General features: G+C 38.3%; 2 protein-coding genes across 4 annotated transcripts in view; both read right to left on the minus strand.

Moving 5' to 3' along the window:
* The window catches only part of fgd4a (FYVE, RhoGEF and PH domain containing 4a), a 75111-nt gene extending 53852 nt beyond the window's left edge, over positions 1 to 21259 (minus strand). The window contains exon 1 of one of the 2 annotated variants that reach the window (XM_046864331.1): positions 20977 to 21259. In XM_046864331.1, the coding sequence (XP_046720287.1) occupies positions 20977 to 21079 (103 nt within the window). In that variant the 5' untranslated portion in view covers positions 21080 to 21259. Of the gene's footprint in view, positions 1 to 14042; positions 14733 to 20976 lie in introns of those variants that run through there. The other variant, XM_046864333.1, reaches the window with a different exon arrangement.
* Positions 21260 to 22288: 1029 nt separating this feature from the next.
* Positions 22289 to 24787, minus strand: part of bicd1a (bicaudal D homolog 1a) — a 39121-nt gene continuing 36622 nt past the window's right edge. For both annotated transcript variants that reach the window (XM_046865256.1, XM_046865255.1), the window contains exon 9: positions 22289 to 24464. Coding sequence is in view for 1 of the 2 variants with exons in the window: in XM_046865255.1 (XP_046721211.1) it covers positions 24353 to 24464 (112 nt within the window). In the remaining variant the exon portion in view is untranslated. The remainder of the gene's footprint in view (positions 24465 to 24787) is intronic.

Consider the following 24787-nt stretch of genomic DNA (forward strand, 5'->3'; position numbering starts at 1 on the left):
GCTAACATTAGTGATCCACCCTTATACAAGAACTTTCTGTCACTGTTTAAGTTCAGAATTAACTAGACTGCTGTACATCTGATCACATGCACATTATCAACTTGTGCTGTTAATATCATGAACAGCAGCTACGCTAATTCCTCTCCACCGCTTCTCTTTCTCTTCCCATCCCGAGGCATCCTGAGGTTGCTCCACCCCCAGTCACATCCCACCTCATGAAGATTGTGGACCTTTAAAGAAGTAGATGCCGACCCCGCAAACATCCCGAACCATCTAGAGACGTACCAGTGCCAATTGAATCCCACTTCATGTGGAGTTTGGACACTGGACCTCCTTGAATGTTTAAAAGCTCTGACATGGAGAAGCTGGTGTTGGATCTGTGATGATCGCAAATGTTGAGCTATTTTATGAGTTGTTTAGTAGCTTCTAGTTTTATAACCACAAATGACTGTAAAAGACTGTAGAAAGATCATTACTCATAATCTTACATTCCAGTGCTCATGTTAGTTCTCTCTCTCCAGTGTTCTGTATTGTATAAACATTTATAATCACACTCTTGATGTCACCCAAATGAGGATGGGTTCCCCTTTTGAGTCTGGTTTCTCTCAAGGTTTCTCCCTCATGACATCTAAAGAGAGTTTTTTCTTGCCACAGTCGCCATGGCTGCTCATTAGGGATAAAAACAAATCGTTCACTTTAACTGTTAAATTCTGTAAAGCTGCTTTGAGACAATGTCTGTTGTGAAAAGCGCTATAGAAAAAAACTTGACTTGACTGCTATCTTTCTAGCTGTCAGGATATAAACTCAAAACAAAACAACTGCCATGAATCATGTATGCATTTTGTTGTTTAATTATCGATAGAGTTTTTGAGAATCAATACCGTATTGCCCAACAAAATATCGCAATACTCATGTATATCAATATTTTCTTACACCCCTACAAGTAACTGTAACTGAACTTTAGTGCTTCTTCTTACATTTCATTGCAAACCATTAGGTCCAGACTGCATTACTTAATCATTTTTATTAAATTCTAAGGATAAGTCAATAAAAAGTTAGTATATAAATATAAAGTTAAAATGAATCCCTCGGACGTGACATCATGACACGGTGAACGCATCACTGATGGACATAACCGTGAGCCAGGAGCTTGTAAAAAAATGACTAAAAGAGATAAGAAAGACAAAAAAATATAGCGTACGCCTCTGCAAAATGTGCAGACAGAAAAATCATTCCAGGCACTTAACAGCAAAGCGAGGCACAATGTCATTATACACACTTCAAGCCTGTAGCACAGTGTGTGGTTCTGCACTTTAATGAGCAATTTCCCCTTGTGCTGATCTTTGCTCCAACTTTAATCTAGTGGTTATACGTGCCAACCAATCTCTCTTTCTCTCTCTCTCTCTCTCTCTCTCTCTCCCTCCCACAGGTACACACTCTAATTACTTAAAATCAGATGACAAAATCAGCCCACACTAAAATTCACCATTCCAGATCCTGAAATTATTTAGTTAAAACCCATAGGTGATTGTGTCTTTCTCTCACTCTCATACACACATACATAAAAAGCTTTTCCCGGTTTATCAGCCTAATAGCTTGATTTCCATAATGAGAACACCCAAAACCAGACAAGTGTTTTTTTTATATCAGTCTGGATCAAATCAGGGCTAATTAGAAGACCTGAAGATAATTAGAGCAATCCTGGTCGATGTGCATTGGTGGTCCCTGCCCCCCAGCCACAGCCCTACTGCTGAACAGGGAGCAGAGAAAAAATTTCCACTAACCTTGCACAGGTCCCTTTTTTTTTTTTATCCGTTCGACAGCTGTGAGTATGAGCGAACGAGCTGTGGTGTCTTCTAAACCAGGGAGTTGCTGGTCACGCTGGAAAGAAAAGCGTCACTGCGATCCGTTCCTCTCGTTCTCACTTTCCTCACTCAGTGCATCCTCCTTGCTTCCTTCTCCTTCTCTCTCTCTCTCTCTCTCTCTCCCTCTCTCTCTTTTCCCAGCCTCTCTCTTTTTCCCCCTCTCCAGCTTCAGACCCTTCTCGAACTCTCTCTGTAACCCATACATATAATCACATTCCAGTGGAGAGAAAGCATATGGTAGGGAATCGGCTCTCTGTCACTCTGTCCTTGCGTCAAACCCTCATTCTTTGGGAGCCGGCATATGTGTGTGTGTGTGAATGTGAATGTGTGTGAGTGGCGCATGGACAATCAGGTCTATTATGCTGATCGAGGGAGGACCAGCAAACAGGGAGGAAACCCAAGGATATCATCTGCCAAGAGAAGGGGGGGGAAAGCAGGGGAAGAAAGCAGAAACAGAGAGAGAGAGCGATAGAAAGAACGAGAGAATAGAGACTGAACCGTTCAGCAGGCTGCAGACGTACTAACTGTTCACTGTGTCCATCATCGAATACGGAATACAAATCAGCCTGTCTCATTCAACTGGAGTGTTGTTTCCTGGCCATGTGACATACACACCGGCAGGGTGGGGACAGAAAAGGGGGGGAGGGGGGAGACAGAGAGGATGGGGGATGCAGATGAATGAAGGACTTGCTTTGGGGGAGGGATAGAAAATGACGTTGCACCCAGAGGCAATCTAAACTGGCCACCTACACAATTCTCATGCTTTCCTTATTTAACCCTGAAGCCTTCGAAAAAAATCGGTAAAAAAAAAAAAAGCCACACTGTGTTTCTGTGATGCCACAGATTAAAGACCTGCACCAGATGTGAGCAGTGTATAATCATCTCTTACTTACCAGTTACAGTAACACCCTATTAGCCCAGGAAAACAAATAATCATCACTTACACACTTGCTGAACATGTTCTTCTGATCACACAGCACCTTCCATATTCTTCTTTCTAGATATATTTTTTAGTTCAAACGGATTTTTTGGTACACATTTATTTTTTATTGCAGAACTATTGGCACCCTTACAATTAACAGCTTGTTGAGGTCTGCTCTAAAACAATGAACAATATTTGGGTGTTCATGTCTGCTCTAAGAGAATTCGGAAGTATTCAAATTAGCAGTTCTACTATTTAAAATAGGAAAAAATGTATTAATTCATTTGTATATTTGAGCAAACTGCATTCTGTATCTATTACATGCATGACTTCAGAGTAGAAGAGTCCAGGCACTAATCTAGCCTGCTTGCAATCTAGACCTTTCACAATTAAAAAAATTATTGGCCCAAAAAATACACATTTCAAAAGAAAAATACAATAAAGAACACCCAGAACTGTTAAGAAGCTAGAATCCTGTATCAGACACATATGGGACAACATTCCTCTCTCAAAACTTCAGCAACTGGTCTCCTCAGTTCCCAGATGTATAGCGCAAGAAGATGTGATGCTACACACGTGATAAACATGTCCCCGTTTCAACTACAGGCATCAAATTCATTATTATAATCACATAAATTACCTTATTTTTTCATTCAAATTCTCTTTATAATATGTTTTCTATATTTTTATTGTAAATATAAAATTCAAAATAAGGGTTTATGAGATTTGCAAATCACTGCATTCTGGTTTTATGAACATTTTACACATTGTCGCAAATTTTCTTGAAATTAGGGTTGTAAAATTGGACTGACTTCATGCTTAGTCTGTGTCTAAATGAACCAGTGTTAACTTCAAAGCACTTTCAGAATTTGCTCTGGATATAAAAGTCTACCAAATGCCATCAATTTAAAAGCAAGCGTGGTCAACTGATGGACAACAGTCCCCGTCCAGATCCAGCCTTATATCAAGTATATGCATATTAAAAAAAAAGCCATAGATCAGCAATTCTGAAATAAATGTTCTAAACATGAATATGTAGCAGATTCTCAGTCACAGGTTGTTAATGTAACTTACAGTAAAACCCCTGTCTCCACTCTTTTAGTGGACGGTGTCAATAAAAATTCCCGAAATACAGGAAACATTCACAATTTAAAAAGGTCTGAGTAATGTGTTAAAATCTCACACAGTTCTACCCGGGATGTTATTGTATAACTCAAACGTTAGTCACACGGTAGCATCTGGGTTATCAGATAATTTCCCTTAAAATAACAAAGCTTGTAAACCGTGAGCATTTGAGAACAGAGTTCACCGTTTACTGAATACTCGAGCTTCGTATGGGTTGCTGGTGTACATGTAAAAAAAATAAAAAATAAAATACCAATAAATAAGTATTGTGTTCTAGTAGTTCTAGTTTTCTCCTTTAAATTAAAATGCTATGTAACAATTCAAAAATGTCCTTTTTTGTACAAATATTTTTTATGTAAACAAATAATGCTGCAGATTTCTGATCATGTCCACACACACACACACACACACACACACACACACACACACACACACACACACACTGCTCAGGAACTGAAAAAGCTAACACGAAACACAATTTGGCCGAAGTAATCGTAATGAAATTGCTTACAACAGCTTTAAAAGACTGTGATTAATCGTTTTTGTGAATCACTGACCTGTTCTTCTCATAGTGATGGTCACTCTTTACACACACACAAACACAAAAAAACCCCTGGGCCCCACTGCAGCTGGACACACTTGTCACATGCCAGCGTTGAAGCAGCTGGACAAAACCCATAATCACAAGCTTCCTCTTACAAAGATCTAGTGGTTTTCTCATAGAGGTCAGCACCTGGCATTTGCAGTCATTTTCACTCCACAAATCAGATCAGACCTCAGGACTGATCTATCCATTCAGATAAGCCGGCTTTTACATTACATGGCTGAGCGTAGATAAGTCTAAGGCAGAGAGAACAAGGATATCTAAGGTAAAGAATAATGGAAGCTTTTAACCGGGGGTCACTCAAAAACTGCATGAAAGTGACTACATCGACTATTTAAACATTCAGCACGCTGTTCAAGACCGATACAGATACAGGAATCCTGATACAAGGTTATAGTCACAAAGAAAGTTCATTTTATAAATATAATATAGCGCTCTTCGTGCAGCACCCTAACCCAGCCATTACGGTTGCATAAGCCTGCTCTCTCTTAGTGCTGGTCCCAAGCCTGGATAAATAAGGAGGGTTGCATTAGGAAGGGCATCCAGCGTAAAACATGGCCAAAATCAAATATGCGGAACACGAAAGAGAAATTCATACCGGATCGGTCGAGGCCCGAGTTACCAACGACCAACACAGGTATCGTTAGCCAACAGGGTACCGGTGGAAATTGGGAAATTGGCCAAAGGAGGAGAAAGAGAGGAGGAAGACGTCTACAGAGACAGCAGGAAAAGGAAAAGTGTAGGACAGTGGAGGTTAGGGTGGGCACTTTAAATATTGGTACTATGACTGGTAAAGGGAGAGAAGTAGCTGATATGATGGAGAGGAGAAACGTAGATATGTTGTGTGTTCAGGAGACCAAGTGGAAAGGGAGTAAGACCAGGAACATTGGAGGTGGGTTTAAACTGTTTTTCCATGGTGTAGATGGAAAGAGAAATGGTGTAGGGGTGAAAGAATAAGATGGTGGAAACTAAAGGAGGAAGACTGTAGTGTGAGGTTCAGGGAAGCGGTCAAACAGGGGCTCAGTGGTGATGAAGAGGTGCTGGATGATTGGGCAACTACTGCAGAAGTGATAAGGGAGACAGCTAGAAAGGTACTTGGTGTGACATGTGGAAATAGTAGGAAGACAAAGAGATGTGGTGGTGGAATGAGGAAGTGATGGAGAGAGCATAAGAAGAAAGAGGTTGGTGAAAAAGAATTGGGATCGACAGAGTGATCAGAAAAGTAGGCAGGAGTACAATTAGATGCAGCAGCAGGTAAGGAGGGATGTGGCGAAAGCCAAGGAAAAGGCATATGAGGAGCTGTATGAGAGGTTGGACACTAAGGAAGGAGAAAAGGATTTGTGCCGATTGGCCAGGCAGAGGCACGGAGCTGGGAAGGATGTGCTGCAAGTTAAAGCAATAAAGGATAGAGATGGAAATGTGTTGACTAGTGAGAAGAGTGTGTTGATAAGATGGAGGGAGTATTTTGAGCAGCTGATGAGGAAAATTAGAAAGAGAAGGTTGGACGATGTGGAGTTGGTGAAGCAGGAAGTGGATAGGATTAGTAAGGAGGAAGTGAGAGCAGCTAATAAGAGGATGAAGAGTGGAAAGTCGGTTTGACAGGATGACATACCGGTAGAAGCATGGAGATGTTTAGGTGAGATGGCAGTGGAGTTTTTAACCAAATTGTTTAACAAAATTTTGAAGGTGAGAAGATACCTGAGGAATGGAGAAGGAGTGTGCTGGTACCGATCTTTAAGAATAAGGGAGATGTGCAGACCTGCAGTAACTACAGGGGAATTAAGTTGATCAGTCACACCATGAAGTTATGGGAAAGAGTAGTGGAAGCCAGGCTGAGAGAAGGAGTGACCATCCGTGAGCAACAGTATGGTTTTATGAGATGAAAGAGCACCACAGACACATTCTGAGCTGAAGATGCTGAGATTTTCACTGGGAGTGACGAGGATGAACAAGATTAGAAACAAGCTAATTAGAGGGACTGCTCATGTAAGATGTTTTGGAGACAAGGTGGATTTTTGGCAAAAGCCGATTAATCAGCAAAACTGATGAACCGCCGACCTCTACTCATAATCACCTAGCTTCTAATGAGATCCAACTATTCGCAAACACACACACACACACACCTCTCTTACTGACTATTTAAAAGGATGTGCAGGACTGTGCAGTAAAGTATCAGTGCTGTTTGGAAAGAAATTATATACCTTATTTTTATGTTTGCTTGATTTTGGTCTTTTAGTTTTGTTTATCTCAAGATTTGCTGGTCACCTGACTCTTTGTCAGACTTGGACTTGGATATTTGGATTATGTTTTAGTTTTGTTCGCAAGCTTTTCAGCAAAAACTTTTTAAACTGCCTACATTGTTATTATATGACAGTAGCACACTCTTTCAAAGTGGAATAAATCCTTTTTTTCTTGAAAATATTCAATCATTGAAAATGGAATAATAATAATAATAATAATAAATGGGTGAATAAATGAACCTGTTAGTTATGTGCTTCAATGTGTTGATTCAGCTTCAGCTCACACTGATTCTGCAGGTCAATCCCTGATATTACTGACTGTGACTGTATTATTCCAAACACTAGAACTGATTTTCATTTTATTTTTTTAAAGAAAAATCTAGAAAGAATAATAACCTGTGTTTTTTTACCCTTGACAGTATCAGACTCGAATCAGTGCCAGTGCTTACAGCACATATTCAATTAAAATTCACATTTTTATCTAAATTTTGAAATTTGAAGTGCAGACAAGAGGCAAATGGCTAAAACGTCCCCAACATTCATTTTTTAAATACTCTAAAAAATAACCTCAAGAGGTACAACCAAGAGGTAGCTTGAGCTATCACTTCTGCTCCTGCTTTAATGTATTAATGCTACATTAATGCAAAACGTGTATGTAGCAGACAGGAGCTAAGGCTACAATGTCTACACCTGAAATAGTCCTCTATGATTTTATCTGTTGTTTTACAGATCGTTCTATTAATAGTAGCGAAATAAAGTCAGAATAACTCAAACTGTAGTTTTATGTGTGTGGAAACGGGCTTCCATAGGTTAAGATGAATACATGGTGCATGATGAAGTGTAAGATGCTCTGGCTGTGCTGTTCACATGTGCTTCATTAGTGCTGTTATTGGTTAAAACTTTCAGCTTATTCACCAAGTTCAAAGAAGTAAGCAAGTCCCTTTACAAGACCAAACGACAGTCAGTGTTATTTATATTCACCACCACAGAAAAAGAGTAAACCTGTAATTAACACTATTTTTATGTAATGTATGGTAGTGCCTTCTTAGCGATTATTTGACTGTTTGTGTTTCAGTTCCACATAAAACTTAGCTGTGTGTTTACTTTTGCAGGAACAGGAACACACACACACACAAGATATACATAAGCATGATTCTTTATGTCAAGTATCATCCTGGAATCAACCTCAGCTATTTAAAATTTTAGAAAGCAGCTATGCCAACACACACATATACAGTCAGTCAGACAGTGTGTGTGTGTGTGTGTGTGTGTGTGTGTGTGTGTGTAAGACAAAGGACCAAAACGCAGAAAAGATTCCCCATGGACAGCCAACAGATCAAATTTAAAATCAATACACAAAGCAAGTGGAAAGAACAAAGCTGATGCCAGCAGTATAATACAAGTCTTCACCTTTCTCTGTAATGAATAAAGCACAAGGCCTTTGATGTACACACACACACACACACACACACACACACACACACACACACACACACTCGTGCAAAATTATTCATACATATATGCTTAAATATGTGTTGTGTATATAGGGATGTTTTAGAGTTTTATTTTAAAGTAAAATTTTAAGCATAAGATGTTCTTATATACAGATATACTTTACAGTAAAAGTACTGAAAAATAATTATTGGCGAGTTTTGAAGGGACACTAATCCGCAGTCACTTGTGCTCTTGAAAAAGCCTCCTTCTGCTGTTGCTGTGTTCAGTGCGCACATGCAATGTCTGGATCAGTTGGCAAAAAATATATATTGTAAAGTGATGGTTTAACTCTAGACTGCCCCCTAGTGAATATAACTTTTAATCCTCCTGATACACAAAAACATAGGCAGAGATGACATGCAATGTCATCATTTTGTCACACAATGAAGTTTTCAATGATATCAATTCCCGAGACTGTACTGGCCACTGCATAAATTTAACGTTGTGCTCCCACGATCAGTTCTATTCTATATGATCACTGGTGATACTTAAATTTGCAGTTATATTTGTATAGTTCATTATTTTATGGCTGAGTCTTAACCTCCTGCCAGATGAACAAAGGTTTTCTTTCAGTTTGTCTGAATTGCTGCTGGAAATCTTGTAGCAAACATTCTTAAAGCATCATTGTTTCACCAGTACCTTATGAGATCATTAGAATGATCCTAAGAAAACAGGAAATGGCCAAAGGTTATAATTTCTTATATATATTTTCTTCAAAGGATTCCAAACTGTTCATATTTATTTGGGATAATAATTAGAGGTGCCAATACTTTTGCCATAAATTTTGAGGGGAAAAAAAAAGGTGAGTAGTTTTTCTTTCCGTTTGAGTCGTGAATTAAAACAAATGAGTGTATTTTCATACAAACGTTTTGGTGTGTTCTCTTAAAGGGTGCCAATACTTTTGCAGCAGTGTGTAGAAATCAATGCAAAAGAAGCCCCTTATAAATATTTCATTGTATTCTCAAAAACAGCCTGAGCCGAACCTTTTAAATATCTGCTAAATTATAATCAGATGACACCGACCACCTCTGCTGGACTCGCATTCCTCTGAGATGAATGTGAGAGACCTGCAGGAGATGATGAACTACATATCTGACTAAAGCCTGTGAGTCAGAGCTTCAGCCTAATTACTTAACTGTAACAAATGCTGACGCATTCAACCACACAGGACTAAAACAGTCAGTCCTGCATTTTTTTTTTGTTTTTCTGTACATGTGAATAACAACTGAATCATCTGGTAATTACTGTGCATCCAATAGTACTGTACATCTCAAAGCAGAACGTGCTGGAATGCAGAGAGAGCGAGGAAGTGTGTGTATGCTTGTGCTGCTAAGCACATCTTTTTTGTACTCGAAATGCATAACTAAGATAAGAATCAAACAGCGTTCATCCTGGAGGATTTTATTTCGCTCCATTCATGTTGGTGGCTGCGGTGAGCCGCTAGCAATAAACTCCTCATGGTTTGTTTTAGATCACACAGTGTAGGAACAGTATCTTCAAATAAAAACAAGCCCAACGAGCAAATCGCTCCTTTTGATTTTTTGATTTTATTATTATTATTTAGAATATGTTATTGCTCCCACAAGGAAATTGTTATTTCTTTACATATCCTAGTGATGTAGGAAGCTGGAGTCCAGGGTCAGTCATGATACAGCACCTCTGGTGTACTGAGGGTTAAGGGTCTTACTCAAGGGCCCCATGAGTGGCAGCTTGGCAATACTGGGGCCTGAACCCCTGAACATCCAATCCAAAACCCCCCCAAATGATAAGCAAAGCACTGAATTGAATCATGTGTGTCTCAGTGCTCATAGAACTAAAAAGCTCTTATATACAACAATGTCTACAGTCAATAAAAAAAAAAAGAAATTGACAAAATATCAGGTTTAAGAAGCACATGGAAGAACATAATATTACCAGTTGGAATAACTGTAGTGCTACTAGTGCATCTCTAATAATAATAACAATGAAGCCGAGTGATATTTGCTATGTGCTGCTCCACATCTATTCCATGTATGGACAATATAAGACCTATAAAAGTATGCAGCAAGGCGTTAACAGGCGTTTAAGTTCTCTAGGTTCTCAGGACTCTAGGTACCAGTCCTGAACATTTTTTGCAGTGCACATGATCCTGCCATTAAAGGCTTTATACTTGTCAAGTATACTTTACAGCACAGTGAAATTTCTTCTTCACATATCCCAGTGATGTAGAAAGCTGAGGTCAAAGTGCAGGGGCAGCCATAATACAGCACACCTAGCCATGTGCACTGTGGGTTAAGGGTCTTGCTCAAGGGGCCCAAGAGTGGCAGCTCGGCTATACTGGTGCTTAAACCCCCAACCTTCAGATCAGTAACCCAGAACCACTAAGCTACCACCACAGTTTCCATAAGATCAAAAGTAAGATGAACATGAATGTCAAGACCAAGGTTTCCCAGAAGAATATTGTCCAGAGTGTCACACTGTCTCTGCATGCTTTTTCTTACATCCTGGTGATCTCAATCTGACCATACAGGCTTTCCTTTACTCTCAGAATGCTTTAAGGAGCTTGAGAGCCAATCACCCTGTTCACTGGTTCACCAGAGGGACTTCTTTAGGAGGAACTAACTGCTCCATACCAGAGACCTGCTGTTTTAGAGATGCTCTGACTGAGCTGTCTTGCCATCACAGTTTGGTCCTTGCCAGAGTCACTCAGATCCTTACTCTTGCCCATTTTCCCTTCATCCAACACATATCAATTTAAAGAACGGATTGTTCTTTTGATTCCTAATATAACTCTTACAGGTGCCATGTTTAGAAGATAACCAATGTTTCTCACAGCACCGATCAGTGGTTTTAATGTTATGGCTAAACTGGTAATTTAGTAAACGCACACAAATATTGCTTAGAAACTAAAAGAGACAGACAGACAGACATGCCACATTTTCAGAGGACATATCCACATAATAGAAGTTTTTGGATTGGGAGTATGCTCATATAAAAGGACCTGCCTTTTCCTTCCTGAAATGAAATGGAGTGTTTAACTATAAGGCTGTGGACAGATTCTGGAGTTCTAACAATACACACACAACCTATAAAGTTTTCTAATCACGACAGCTTTAAGTCAGACAATAAATTGAAAACGTAACATCGTTTTCTTCAAAAGATCTGCTGCTGCACAAGTTTTTCAACGTTCTCTCAAGACCTGGACTACAATAAAGTGCTCGGTATCATTTCAGGCACTGTTGTACAGTAAATATTAATGTGAGCTCCCTCAAAAATTGAATGTATACTGCTACCTATAATTATCTTTTCTGACTTAGTAAAAAGAAAATGTACAAAAAATTGCATTTGCATCGCAGGAAATTAGGCAAATAAATCTATAATAGACTTTTCTTAACGTGTTGTTCCCCATGTGATCTCCATAGGTCAGATTATTTTGTAGAATTCATTTACGATACAGTCTTATCTCATTTACTGTTTAAACATCCTGTTCTACCATGATCCTTTTAAGTGCACTGGCACTCCCCTAGTGGGGAATAAAGACATGACATTTGGGGCACAGAGAACAGCAGGATTTATATAATTGTTTTGTTCATTTATTAAAATTAATTTATGATTTTCTATACTAAATAAAATGTCATACACTCACAGGCAACTACAAACAAACAATTATGTCATTAATATAATTAAAGTGAATTAAAACATTATCAGTTAGGGTACCTAACAAACTACACTTTTATTTTCTAAAGTTTTTGATTTGGAACTTTATATAAGAAATTATAATTTTAATAAATTGAACATTTTCAAACAAAGTATTTCATTACCATTATTTTGAGGTGATCCAAAATCCACTCCCTTTAAAGTGGGGAATGGCAGAAAAAAGTTTGAGGACCACTGATCTAAGCTATTAAAATAAATCTATTCAAATAAATCATGACGTTTTTTTTTGCTTTGGAAAATAATCAGAATAATACTTTCAATAGCAGCATGTGCTAAAGTGTTTTATTCCTCCTACATCACAGCAATGACAGCATTTGATTGATTAACACGACATAGTAGAAAATCAGTAAAACAGATCAAAACACTCCATCTTGGAAGAAAACCCTCGAAATTACAGCCTTAACTCAAAATGTTATAAAGCACTCCTCACAGAAAAACTTCACTACATCAACAATTACAAAAAAATTACTTTTATGTTGAACCTTCGCTACACAAGTGTTTGAATGTTATTATAGAAAGAATGTACAGTATATGGCCAAAACATTGTGGACCCCTGACCATAACAGCCCTGTGTCCACTATATGGTAGAAGTATTAGCACTCCTGACATTTCCTGCCATATGTGGTTCTTCTCCAAACTGTTACCACAAAGCTGGAGGCACACAATTGTATAGGATGTTTTTGGTTGCGGTTTAATAAAATTTTGCATCCACTTGAACTTGGAAACCCAAAACCTGTTCCAGCATGGCAATGCTCCTGTGCACAAAAAAGCTCCATTAAGATATGGTTTACAAGGGTTGGAGAGGAAGATCTTGAGTGGTCTGCTATAGAGCTCTGATCTCAACCCTATTGAACACCTTTGGGATGAATTGGAACACTGATTGCACCCCAGGCCTCTCCACCCTACATCAGTATGTGACTTTACTAACACCCTTGTAGCTGATAAATTTGGAATGCAATGTTAAAAAAGCATACACCATACTCTGAAATTCAGTGTCTCCAAATTTTAGCAATATAGTGTATCTTAAATATGCCATTCCAACACCTTTGACTTTAATATGGAATTATTCCTCCTTTGCCGTTTTAATGACTATAATCCACTCTTCTGGAAAGAGTTTTCCACTACATTTTGGAACATGGTTGTGAAGATTTGTGCTCAGTCACTCAAGGTATTATTGAGATCAAGCAACAATGTCAGGGCAGAAGGTCTGGGATTGAGTCAGTGGGATTGAGGTCAGGGATCTGTACAGGCCAATAAAGTTCTTCCAGGTTTTCCTCAGCAAACCATGTCATCACAAAATGTACTTTTTGAACAAGAACTTGCTGTGCTGGAAAAAATTTGGGCTTTTTAGTTCCAGTGAAGGATAATTGTAAATATGCAGCATACAAAGACATTCTAGACAACTGGGCGTTTACAGTATTGTGGAATCAGCAAGGCGAACATATGGATATGACAGTGTCACTCACTTATGGCCATATACTGTAGTATATTAGAACTTCTTCTTTCGGCTGCTCCCATTAGGGGGCGCCACAGCGGATCATCCGTCTCCATACTACTCTGTCCTCTACATCTGCCTCTTTCAACCCAACTACCTGCATGTCTTCCCTTACCACATCCATAAACCACCTCTTTGGTCTTCCTCTTTTCCTTCTTCCTGGTGGCTCCACCCTCAGCATTCTCCTACTGTTATACCCCATGCCGATATACACCACTCTGCACATGTCCAAATCACCTCAATCAGTCCTCTCTCACTTTGTCCCCAAAATGTCCTACATGCGCATCCCTCTAATAAACTCGTTTCTCCTTGTCACTCCCAATGGAAATCTCAGCATCCATATAGTATATTAGAACAAAAGCATTATCATTACTCCAACAGCTAAAAGAAATCCCTAAGCCATGCTGTTATTGAAAAGTAATTAACACATTTAGATTAATCAGTGCTGTGGTATATTAATGGATTAATGGCTCACTCAAAATAAACACTCGTTTTTTCACTGAAACCAGAGTACAGAAATGGATATTTAATTGTGCGAGAGAAAATAAATGTCCTAATTGTTTTGGTTTGTAATTGAACAGTGACAGAAGAAGCTCTTTACCTTTAGTTTGACAAAACCAATACTTCTGACGTCGTCTCATTTTTCTCAATCCACTGCCCATTATGTGCTTATTTCTAGCAGAAATAGCAAACGAGGTTGCTATAATGATGAATGCTGATGAATCAATATTCCAACATGTGAGTGGTGATCGAAGTTCTGCTCCTCCTGAAGTTCACAGTAAAAGGCAATATCATAGTCATGGTTTCAGCCATCATCACCTACCAGAGGGAGTCGAGACGTCTCAAGACTAGAACCCAGAAAATCCATCAGTGGCCATCAGCAGAACCATAGATAAATAGCAGAGCAAAGCGCAAAGCTGCGAGGTAGATAAAAGGACAACATTGGAAGAGAAAGTAACTTAAAGGGCAGTTCTGAAGCTCGTCTTCCTGTCAATGAATAGGGACCAAAAATATCCAGCATAGCTCCACTTCCTCAGCCCTTTCCCATCTCTCGCTCGTTTACCTTTAATTGACACGAACAATGATCCTGAGTGATCACAAGGACGTGAAGAAAGGCCAAACCAAGTAGAAACCACGCATTAAATCCACGCATTAAATCCACGCATTAAATCCAAGCAATTCTATCAAGCACTTTGGTCAGAATGACATGTTTTCTTTGTCCCAGGAAGTAACGCTGGATTTTTCCCTCATTCAAAAAAAGGCTCATTTTTTTCTTTTCCAGGAGGCGTCCAAGCCCAAATGAGTCCATCTAGATACTGGGAGAAGTGTTAGTCTAGCTTTGACATGTCCACTTTGTAATCACATATAGTGCAAAAAAAAAAAAAAAGCCAGGAAACACCAGCTGATTGTAGTGTTGGAAAAACAGCAACCGAGCCAAACCCCTCCAGAGGAAAAGCCAGAGGAAGTACTGCCAAATGACTCAGACTGAGGGAACTTTTAAATGGAAGGGTGAAAGTTCAAGCCTTCTAAAAGATTAGAATCAGGAAGACAAATGAACTAGTGGGCAGGGAGTTGAGATGGACAAAATACCCAAAAGCTTTGGAGTACAATGAGTTTACGTTGTAAAAGTACATGAGGCAACCTACAAAACTATGGTGTTTCCTTCTCATTATGCCGAATTTTAATAACTGTATAAAACTTTATAATAACTGGAATATTGTTAGCTTTCTTCTGAATGTCTCTCAAGCAGAATCAAGGTTATAATTAAATGAAAGATTTGGTATAGCTTTAATTTGAGATCCTATTGTACTCGTATTTAATTTATTAGAAGCAGCCTGATAATGTTCAATGTGGAAGGAAAACACACGTAGGTAGCAGGGTTTTAGAGAATCTTACACATTTATAGCTCCGCATTTCGGAGTAAAACGAAAGGACATTTATTTCATTTCCCATAGAGAGTCGGTGGATCTTTTTTATTTGCTCAATTGTATATCACTGAATATAACCACCATTAGTGAGGAGCACTTTGGTCACACATCTATTCCCATTTCTTCCACCAGTCCTCTTTCAACACCTTTGACTATATTTTGCGTACTTCCTTACTCCCGTTCTCCTCTTGCTTATTTTGTGATCTCCAGTCTCTCACCCAAGACTCACTCAATATCTAAATGATTTCCTCACGGGAGTTTCCCAAGAGGAATATGTTCCAGCACTGGAAGTCAGAAGGAATTGCATGCCGCTCTGTAAGGAAGTGCATCATCGCTGAGTGGCTTTTTTTCATTAGCTTTTCCCAGCAAACAAACAAACTAAGAACGCCGTCAAGAATCAAGCCAAAAGCAAAATGAATAAAAAGATCTCTGGGTTCTCTAAAGACATTGTGTAAACTGATTGGCTAATTTCTGTCAGTAGTGTGTAAACAGTTGTTTGAGTATGTGTGATTGGTGCACCCTATCCAGCATGTACAGTACAGACCAAAAGTTTGGACACACCTTCTCATTCAAAGAGTTTTCTTTATTTTCATTACTATGAAAATTGTAGAGTCACACTAGAGGCATCAAGGGCTATTTGACCAAGAAGGAGAGTGATGGGGTGCTGCACCAGATGACCTGGCCTCCACAGTCACCGGACCTGAACCCAATCGAGATGGTTTAGGGGTGAGCTGGACCGCAGAGTGAAGGCAAAAGGGCCAACAAGTGCCAAGCATCTCTCGGGGAACTCCTTCAAGACTGTTGGAAGACCATTTCAGGTGACTACCTCTTGAAGCTCATCAAGAGAATGCCAAGAGTGTGCAAAGCAGTAATCAAAGCAAAAGGTGGCTACTTTGAAGAACCTAGAATATGACATTTTTCAGTTGTGTCACACTTTTTTGTTATGTATATAATTCTATATATAATTCCACACGTGTTAATTCATAGTTTTGATGCCTTCAGTGTGAATCTACAATTTTCATAGTCATGAAAATAAAGAAAACTCTTTGAATGAGAAGGTGTGTCCAAACTTTTGGTCTGTACTGTATATACATGAAAAGAGTAAAGAACAAGATTTGTAATGCATAAGGAACTGTGTTGAACAAGAAAATGGTTTGCTTTTTTTCTAGACTGTTTAAGCAGCTGTAGATGTAGCAATAGATGTAGGCACACTTATCACTGTACAGGTGATAAAGTCCAGTGAAAAATGTGACCCTCAATTGGATAATCCCGATTAAGTCCATAAATACCCTCTGTAGGTTTATTCTCTGTGGTAGCTCCAGCCAAGGGTAAAGGACACAGCAAGGGGTGTGGAAGCACAAACATTATAGTCAAGTCAAGAAGCTATAATTGTCATTTCAGCCATATGCTGTATAGCTGACGGAGTACACAGTTTCTCCAGGACCCTAGAGCCACATCACACAACACAGAGCTAAGGACTAAAGTTCTCATAGCCTCATAAAGTACATCGTTTGCAACCTAGTGCAAGAAAAATCATGCAAACAGACAACGCAAAACAGAACAGTGCAGAAGAGATACACAAAATACACAATATAATAATCGCACCAACCGGTATACATTCTGTATATTGTTATACAGTCTTCTTTTTCATTTGGCTGCCTCTATTAGGGGGCGCCACAGCAGATCATCCGTCTCCATACTACTGTCCTCTACAGCTGCCTCTTTTACCCCAACTACCTGCATGTCTTCCCTCACCACATCCATGACCCTCCTCCTTGGCCTTCCTCTTTTCCTCCCCTTCTGGTGGCTTCATCCTCAGAATTCTCCTACTGATAAAACCCACGTCCCTCCTCTGCACATGTCCAAACCATCTCAATCTCGACCTGCCTTTTACTCAATGCCACTGTCTTTAATCCATACAACATCTCAGGTCTCACCACAGTACTATAAACTTTCCCTTTCACTCTCACAGATACTCTTCTATCACAAATCACTCCTGCTATCACTCTTCTCCACCCACTCCACCCTGCCTGCACTCTTTTCTTCACTTCTCTAACACACTCTCAATTACAGTACAATGTGCAAAAAGAGAACTGTGAACAAAGAGTGCACTTGTAAATATATACACAAAATGTTGTGCAATACAGCGACAGCAGCAGTCGAGTATGTGTGCAAAACAGCATGTAAACAGTTATAATATGGATGTTGCTGTAGACATAGATGTGTATGAACTATATTAAGTATTCAAATGTGTGTTTGAGTTCGAGTTTTTAACAGTTCAGTATCACAGTGAGTGAGCGAGCATGTGTGTGCGTGTGTGTGTGTGTGTGTCTGTGTGTGTGTTAAAAAGCCTGATGGTTTGAGGGAAGAAACTGTTACACAGTTACACAGTTATACTGCTTGTTTGCCATGTAATAAAACACTTCTTTAGAGATTGTCCAGGTCAGGGTCCCTTAATTCAAGCACCTTTGTAACTGTAACACATTTTCACCGTGCATCGTAACTGGGAAGAGAAGAGCCATTCTCAAGCCACCCTAAAACTGTTTATTAAGCTAAAACGGTTTGGAAAGAGAGTTCTGTTTTTTTTTTTTATTGAAACAGGACAATAGTTTGATACAAGACCTGTAAATTTATTTGGCAAAAATCTCATTATATTTCTGTTTTACTATTTTTGAAATAATAATAAATAGTTTTCTGGCCTGATAGAGCACAGCTTTGGACATCTTTAGTCAGACTGTCTAGTTCCCCTCCCAGAGTATGTTCAGCGGATATCTTAGTAACATAAATAACATAAATGTACTATAAATATATAAATGTCTGTTAGCCTAATTCAACACAACTGCGAAATAGGACATGTTTAAATAACAGGATAGAATATGCAGGACAGCTAGTGAGCTGAGGAAGTGAACATATGTTTGGTTGGAAGACAAAGCACCGACTTTCTTCATGCAGAAAGGACATTTTCCCAGTGAACCAAAAAACAAACCCAAACAATGACAAGACATGTAGCGCCATCTTCTGGATTTGTGCATCATTATAAAAACCAAATCAAGACCATTTAAAAAAAAAAAACGTAACTGTTGTAAGTAAACTGCTTTAAAATAATAAAAGAACAACAACAACAACAAAAAAAAAAAAAAAACATGACAGAGACAGACATTGAATTTCCTACGATTGGGTAATGATTGTTGTATCTTTTCAGTGTATGTTTTGTGTTGTGTTAAAAGGATTTTTAATAAAAGGTTTGCCTGCACAGTCTCTGATTACATATTTAGCACAAGCCAGGGCGTGCAGCCACAAGCCAGTACTACCTCCCAGACTTATCTAAGAGTCAGATTACTATTGCAGCATATTTTCCAAATTGCTCTTGACCATACATAGTCATTTAGATTTAGATTGTTAATTACGGATTATACAACATTTTTACAAAAATCTCTTTCGGAAGGAAAAAAAATTAAACCAAACAGGAAACAAAACATTAACTGTAGTTAGACTTGATTAGTGTATTCCTTTCATTTAACAGCCACTGCTCTCTTACCTTGAATATTTGACCACTGCAAGTTCCTACAAATTTATCCAACTCCACAAACCACTTTTACAGAAAAATCCACTTAGAAGACTAGAGTCCATTACAAACAGCAAGTGTGTGTGTCCCCAGAGGACAAGTGTGAGTTTTCCGGTCAGTACAGCCGAAGCCATAACACTAAGAAGTCCTAATTCATGCTAGTCAACAATCCCAGGAAGCCTTGCTGCTTCTTGGGTCGAGTAACACAATTGAGTCCATTGTCTGAAGCTTAGGAGAAGAATCCTGTCAACAAAGTTTTAAACTTCAGCTATCAGCAATGTGGCACTACACACCCCACAGTACAAAATTTGAAACAAGAGCAACAGAAATGCACCAAATACACGTGCATGCTGTCCCTTCAGAAATACCATCTTCAGACTTCAAATCTTCTGTTTACATGCAAAAGACGTGTGCTTAATGATCAAATATTTAGCCTAAACACTACATGGTGCCAGAAGTTTAAAAAGCTTAAACAATGCACTCATTGAAACCAGCAGACAGACACAGATATGGAAAGTACTAATTCCTCATCCAATTCTTCAGTCTGAAACTGAACAGTAACTTGCATGAAAATGTATTCAACTAACTACAGTATCCACTGTAATCTGGGCCAGGATTGGGAGCCTATACTAGGAACACTGGGCATAATGAAGGACTTTAACTTGTATGAAACACCAGTTCATTGTAACAAATCAGGACATCATTCCCATGTAGAGCTAATTAAGTTTTAATTTCAACAACTGAGAACTCTGAGAACTTAGAGAAACCCAAAGAACCTGAACTTGCCCAGACTATGCAGATAATCAAGCATGTTACTAAGACTATGGAGCTTTGTGGTGGACCAGTATTATATTTATACACTAGACAGCAACATTAATCTACACTAATATAGAGTAAACTTCATCATCTCATTTTTGCAAACAAACCTGTTGGTGAAAAAGTATCAAACCTCTCCCTAAGGTGCAACAATCATGAACACAAGTTGTCATATAATGCTGACATGGCATGAACCTAAATGGCTGATATAATATATCTACATGCCAGAGTTCTTGTATTCTGACCTCAAATTTAGGTTTTGCAGATATACTTGCAGAAGGGATAAATTGAACGAGGGAGCACAATGAAAAATGATGATGCTATATTACCAATGTTATAATGCCATGTGATGTTACAAAGGTTGCCATAGGTTTCTAAGTGTGCTACCAGAGAAATTGTGCAATCATGAACCACGTAAACAGAATGAAAAGTATTTATTTCTTCATGAAGATTTTTTATACAACACAATCCAAGTAAATATGCACAATGATATTTTGCCTATTTATTACAGCCATAATGCATTTATGTTTTAAACATGTCGCTTGCAGAAATAATGATGCATGATGTTAAGCCATACCTAATTAGGATTATTACTGATCTTAAACCTGTTCCGTACAAGACGATACAAGCAAGTTATTCATGTTAGAAAAAAAGAGGTTATTAATAAAAACGATATCTCATATTAAGGAGTTATAATATCCATAATAAAATGCAAAACAACCACAGATCCCCCTGTCAATCCTTCAGAAACTTTCCTTGTGTCCTCACTCTTGTCTATACTAAAAGGTTTGTTGGTGGATTTCAGCTGCTCCACGTGATGAATCACTGCATCCAGAGTGATCCACAAAGTCACACCAAGGGTTCCTGTGTGTCTTCAACAACAAAGTGTAAGTGCAATCTGATATACTGTGTATATACACAAGCGCAGGAGAGCAGGAGTGTGCAGAAGTGGAACCCATAACCAGTATGGACTTGCCTGCAAAGCTGAGCAAAACAAAACAAATTCCAGCATATGCTACTAGAACCATAAAAGAAATCTCTAAGGATATTCCATGGTTGCCAGATCATACACATGATCACATGTGTGTCCAGGTCTTGTGTGAGGTCAAAGCAGAAAACATGGCCCTGGTCTATTCTTACTCACAAGGTGATCCCTAACTGTAATCACTTCTATCTCTTATCCAGCTCAGCAGCTTGTTAAATAATCCTTTAGAAGACCAACTCACCTGTCTCTTCTTCAGGCTGTTCATCTGATCCTCCACTCTTTGGTTTCCTCCTAAAGGCGGTTCTCCTAAAGTCTCCCATGGCTTGCTCAGAGCGCTCCAACATTGAAAAGCTTTATCTTCGCTACTAGAACCTGAGATCGCTCCTGGAATGGAAGAAACATGAGTTGACTGTTTTTCTAGTTCACGTGTTTCCCCCCAGCAGTAACTGCGACACTGTCCGCCTTCACTCGGGTCCAATCCGAACTCCGCACTGTATAACGCTTTGAGTTCATCCGGTTACCGCGGCGATCACCTGAACCGCTCCGAAGCCCCGCCCACACAACTGTTCCTAACGCAGCGATTGGTCGAGACGTTTTTTTCTCTGGCTCAGAGGGACCAACAGGAAACGGCTTCCTTTTTTTCTTTTTACAAAGCTCATATATGAAAAGCAATCTTATCTAATGGAAACACTAGGTACAGATTTCTCGAAGTGTTTGCCTGGTGTAGGGTTCTAAGTGCAAAGAAGCAAAAACTTATCCAGGAAAATTATCCAAATACACCTGCTTCAAAATAAAGAGGTGCACAAGTCTCCTTATCGTACATGCAGGCCTAGCAACTGTAAGGATTATATTAAAATTCAAGAACATGGAGTTGAATATAATTTCACACAAAAAACAAAGCATAACTTTACATCATTTATACCTTATAACTACCAGCGAAAGCTGTGGAAAACATTTCTATAATTATTTCTCTTTCTTTCCCCGCTCTCGTGTTTGTCCAAAACACGAAATCAACAAAACCTCAGATATATGCTAGTCACCAAAGACTCTTTGAAAGAGATCATTGTCTAGCCTGATTTAGGAAGAAGAAAAGCACACAGCAGCTCAGTTCACTACTTATTACGTGAATATTAAATACTGTACAGAGAAAACATTTCTAGTTTAGCTCGTAATAAAACTCACACTACTATTAAAACCTACAGCCTTTCCTACACAGCGACCAGCTCCCAAAACACAAGCTGCTTCACCACCTCTCATTTTTACCAGCTCAAATGTTCATAAAAAATGTTTCAATCAATTCAGTTTTAAAGAAAATCACACAATTTGTAGGAAAGCTTCATTTCTTGAATCAGTTAATCAGGTAATAAACTAGAATGTGCCTTACCAGTCAGTAAAGATGGTGTCTATAAACTGTAGCCATCTACATATCTATAAACTGTACACAAACATACTGTGTTGTGTGGTATAATTTAGGATATAAACACACGTTAATAAAAGAAATAAGTCTTTGAAAGTCATGTTGTATTTGCCTGTGAGTAATAAATACATCCACATACATATAAAACATCCATGTTTATTACAGAATTAGGATATGCATGTTTATGAGTGACATTTAATAAGTGAGATTAGTCCGTTTGATTGATTTTATGTACTATAATATGTAACTCACTTAATATGTAACTCAATATGCAACCTTCTGAGGTGAATAATTACAATTTTCTGAACTTCTTGCTGAACTAAATTGCCCCATTGGTGAATGTTTGCATTCTGTCCTGTGAGAAACTGATGTCCCATCTGTGATGTATTTCCATTTGTCTTCCTAGGATTGACTCACCACAACTTTCACCAGATTAAATCTGGTACAAAATATAATTATTAATCATTAGTCTTTTAATTTTCAAACAAAATGCTATGTGTCTCAAGGAGGGCCATTCACCCATCACATTTTTTTTATTCGCCTTTAACTACATGCAGAACTGAATCATGAGTTCAGATTTTATTTAACAAGGGAATACATATACACACAAAAAAAAAAAACCAAGTGTATCGTTATGTCCTGCTGCCACAACTATGCTTTAGTCAGTAACAAGGAGGGTGATTGTCCAGTTGAGTGTACATCAATTTTCGTTTCATTCATTTCATTTCCCTGTCAGACCACTGTGCACATCAAGCATATTTCAAACTGAACACAATCATCTTATACAAAACAATCAAAAGTCCTTCCATGTAAACTAAGAGATATGGTACCAAAAGTACCGGGAAGACTGAAACAGGCATTTCAATAACACCATTCATTAAATGACCTCTTTTGCATGTGTCATTAGAGAAACTCTACTTTGTTCCACTTTCTCAGAATGAGTGCAGATTTCATTCATACAACTTTGCTTTTTTTATTTACAGTTTTATTAGTATCTGAAAATGGAAATATATCAGAAATTGTCCTGCTGGTATGTTTTACAGTATAATACGACCAAATAATTATTGAGATTATTAATGCGTTTGTGCTTAAGTCATAAATGGGAGAAAGAGAAAGAGTGAGTGAATAGAGACTTCATCCATGATTATCTTTTTAGTGAAAATATGATGCAATAGATTTCAGTTGCTGTATACAGGTTTGGGGTTTCACAATAATGAAAGTTTCATCACAGCAGGATCACCAAACTCTGGCCACAGTATTCACTATGTGCTCTTTAACTTAACACTATCACTCACATTCTATCACCCCTACACTGCTCATATCAACTGTAACCAATACAAAAAAAATCAAGTATAAAATATAACCTTTGTAATAATTCTTTGATAAATAAATATAAATGAGTAAAATACACCCTATGCATACAATCATAATTTAATCATATTGTCATTATAATAGAACCATAGTGGAAGGTGACACACAAGCCAAAACCAAATATCTCTTAACCACATGTTGGAAAAGAACATTTACAGATTGTTATTACTTTGATTCAATTTGTTCTGGTCTATTGAACACCTCAAGTAAATCCAATTAACACTTTCTTAGTTTGACTAAAAACCAAAGATCTACAACTATTTAATAATGGGTTTTTTTTTCATATACACACTTTTATCCCATGGCCATTAATCCCAAATCTTAGATATTAAAAATAATGCTTAACATCAATACTGTACCAAACCTCTTAGAAGCATTTAAACATATTTTTTAGGTTTTGAATAAAAACCATTATTTTGATTATTCAGCTACTGATATTAAAAAAAAAATCCCACAGCAAACCTTTCTGTTTCAAATGAAAGTGAATTCCAGTCACCCAGGATTGCAAATAAATAGAAACAAAACATAAGAAACATAAATAAATAGATAAATAAATGACAAACAGTCCATACTAGGCATCAGCATTCACTCTTTCGCTTTCCATTGAAAAAAGTGTTAACTTGTATCCGATGAAAGCAAAGTGGTTCACCATAGTCTTGGCTCACCTTCTTGGGTTAAAACAGGGTGAGTCTGTTTGAGGTCACACAGAAAGAGGAGCACCTGACCGGATGGTTTAAAAAGCATGTCCCCTGGTTAGTTCTTTAGAAAGTAGGCAAGGCCACAGGGTATGGTGGAATGGCTTGGGATAGTGGACATGGCTATTCAATGGCTAAGGACCAGGTATATGAGAGTGATGTAACAGACATTTAAAAGGGTCGCATGGGAGTCTGGAGTTGGCTTCTTGTAGCTCATCGTCTCGGAGTGTTTTCACAATATTAGTACTATCACACAAGGAGAAAAGGAAGAAAGAAAGAAACAATGATTTATTTTAAATTCATATAATAGAATCGTAAAGTCTTAAAATGACCTACCTATTATATAAAGAGTTGAAAATATGCTCTGAACAAAACATTTAAGACCTATAAAAGACATACAGTGCACACGGGTATATAACTGCACTTAAAAACAGGCATGACAGCAAGACAAAGGCAAGCAGCTTTCAGACATTAATGTGTTACACAATAGAAGGGGTGTTTTTTTTTTTTTATATGTGGTCATAATGCTGCACTATCATTTTGGACCTGTTGTATATTAACTTTAGGCT

The sequence above is a fragment of the Silurus meridionalis genome, chromosome 13, assembly GCF_014805685.1.
Source record: "Silurus meridionalis isolate SWU-2019-XX chromosome 13, ASM1480568v1, whole genome shotgun sequence".
Taxonomy (NCBI): Eukaryota; Metazoa; Chordata; class Actinopteri; order Siluriformes; family Siluridae; genus Silurus; species Silurus meridionalis.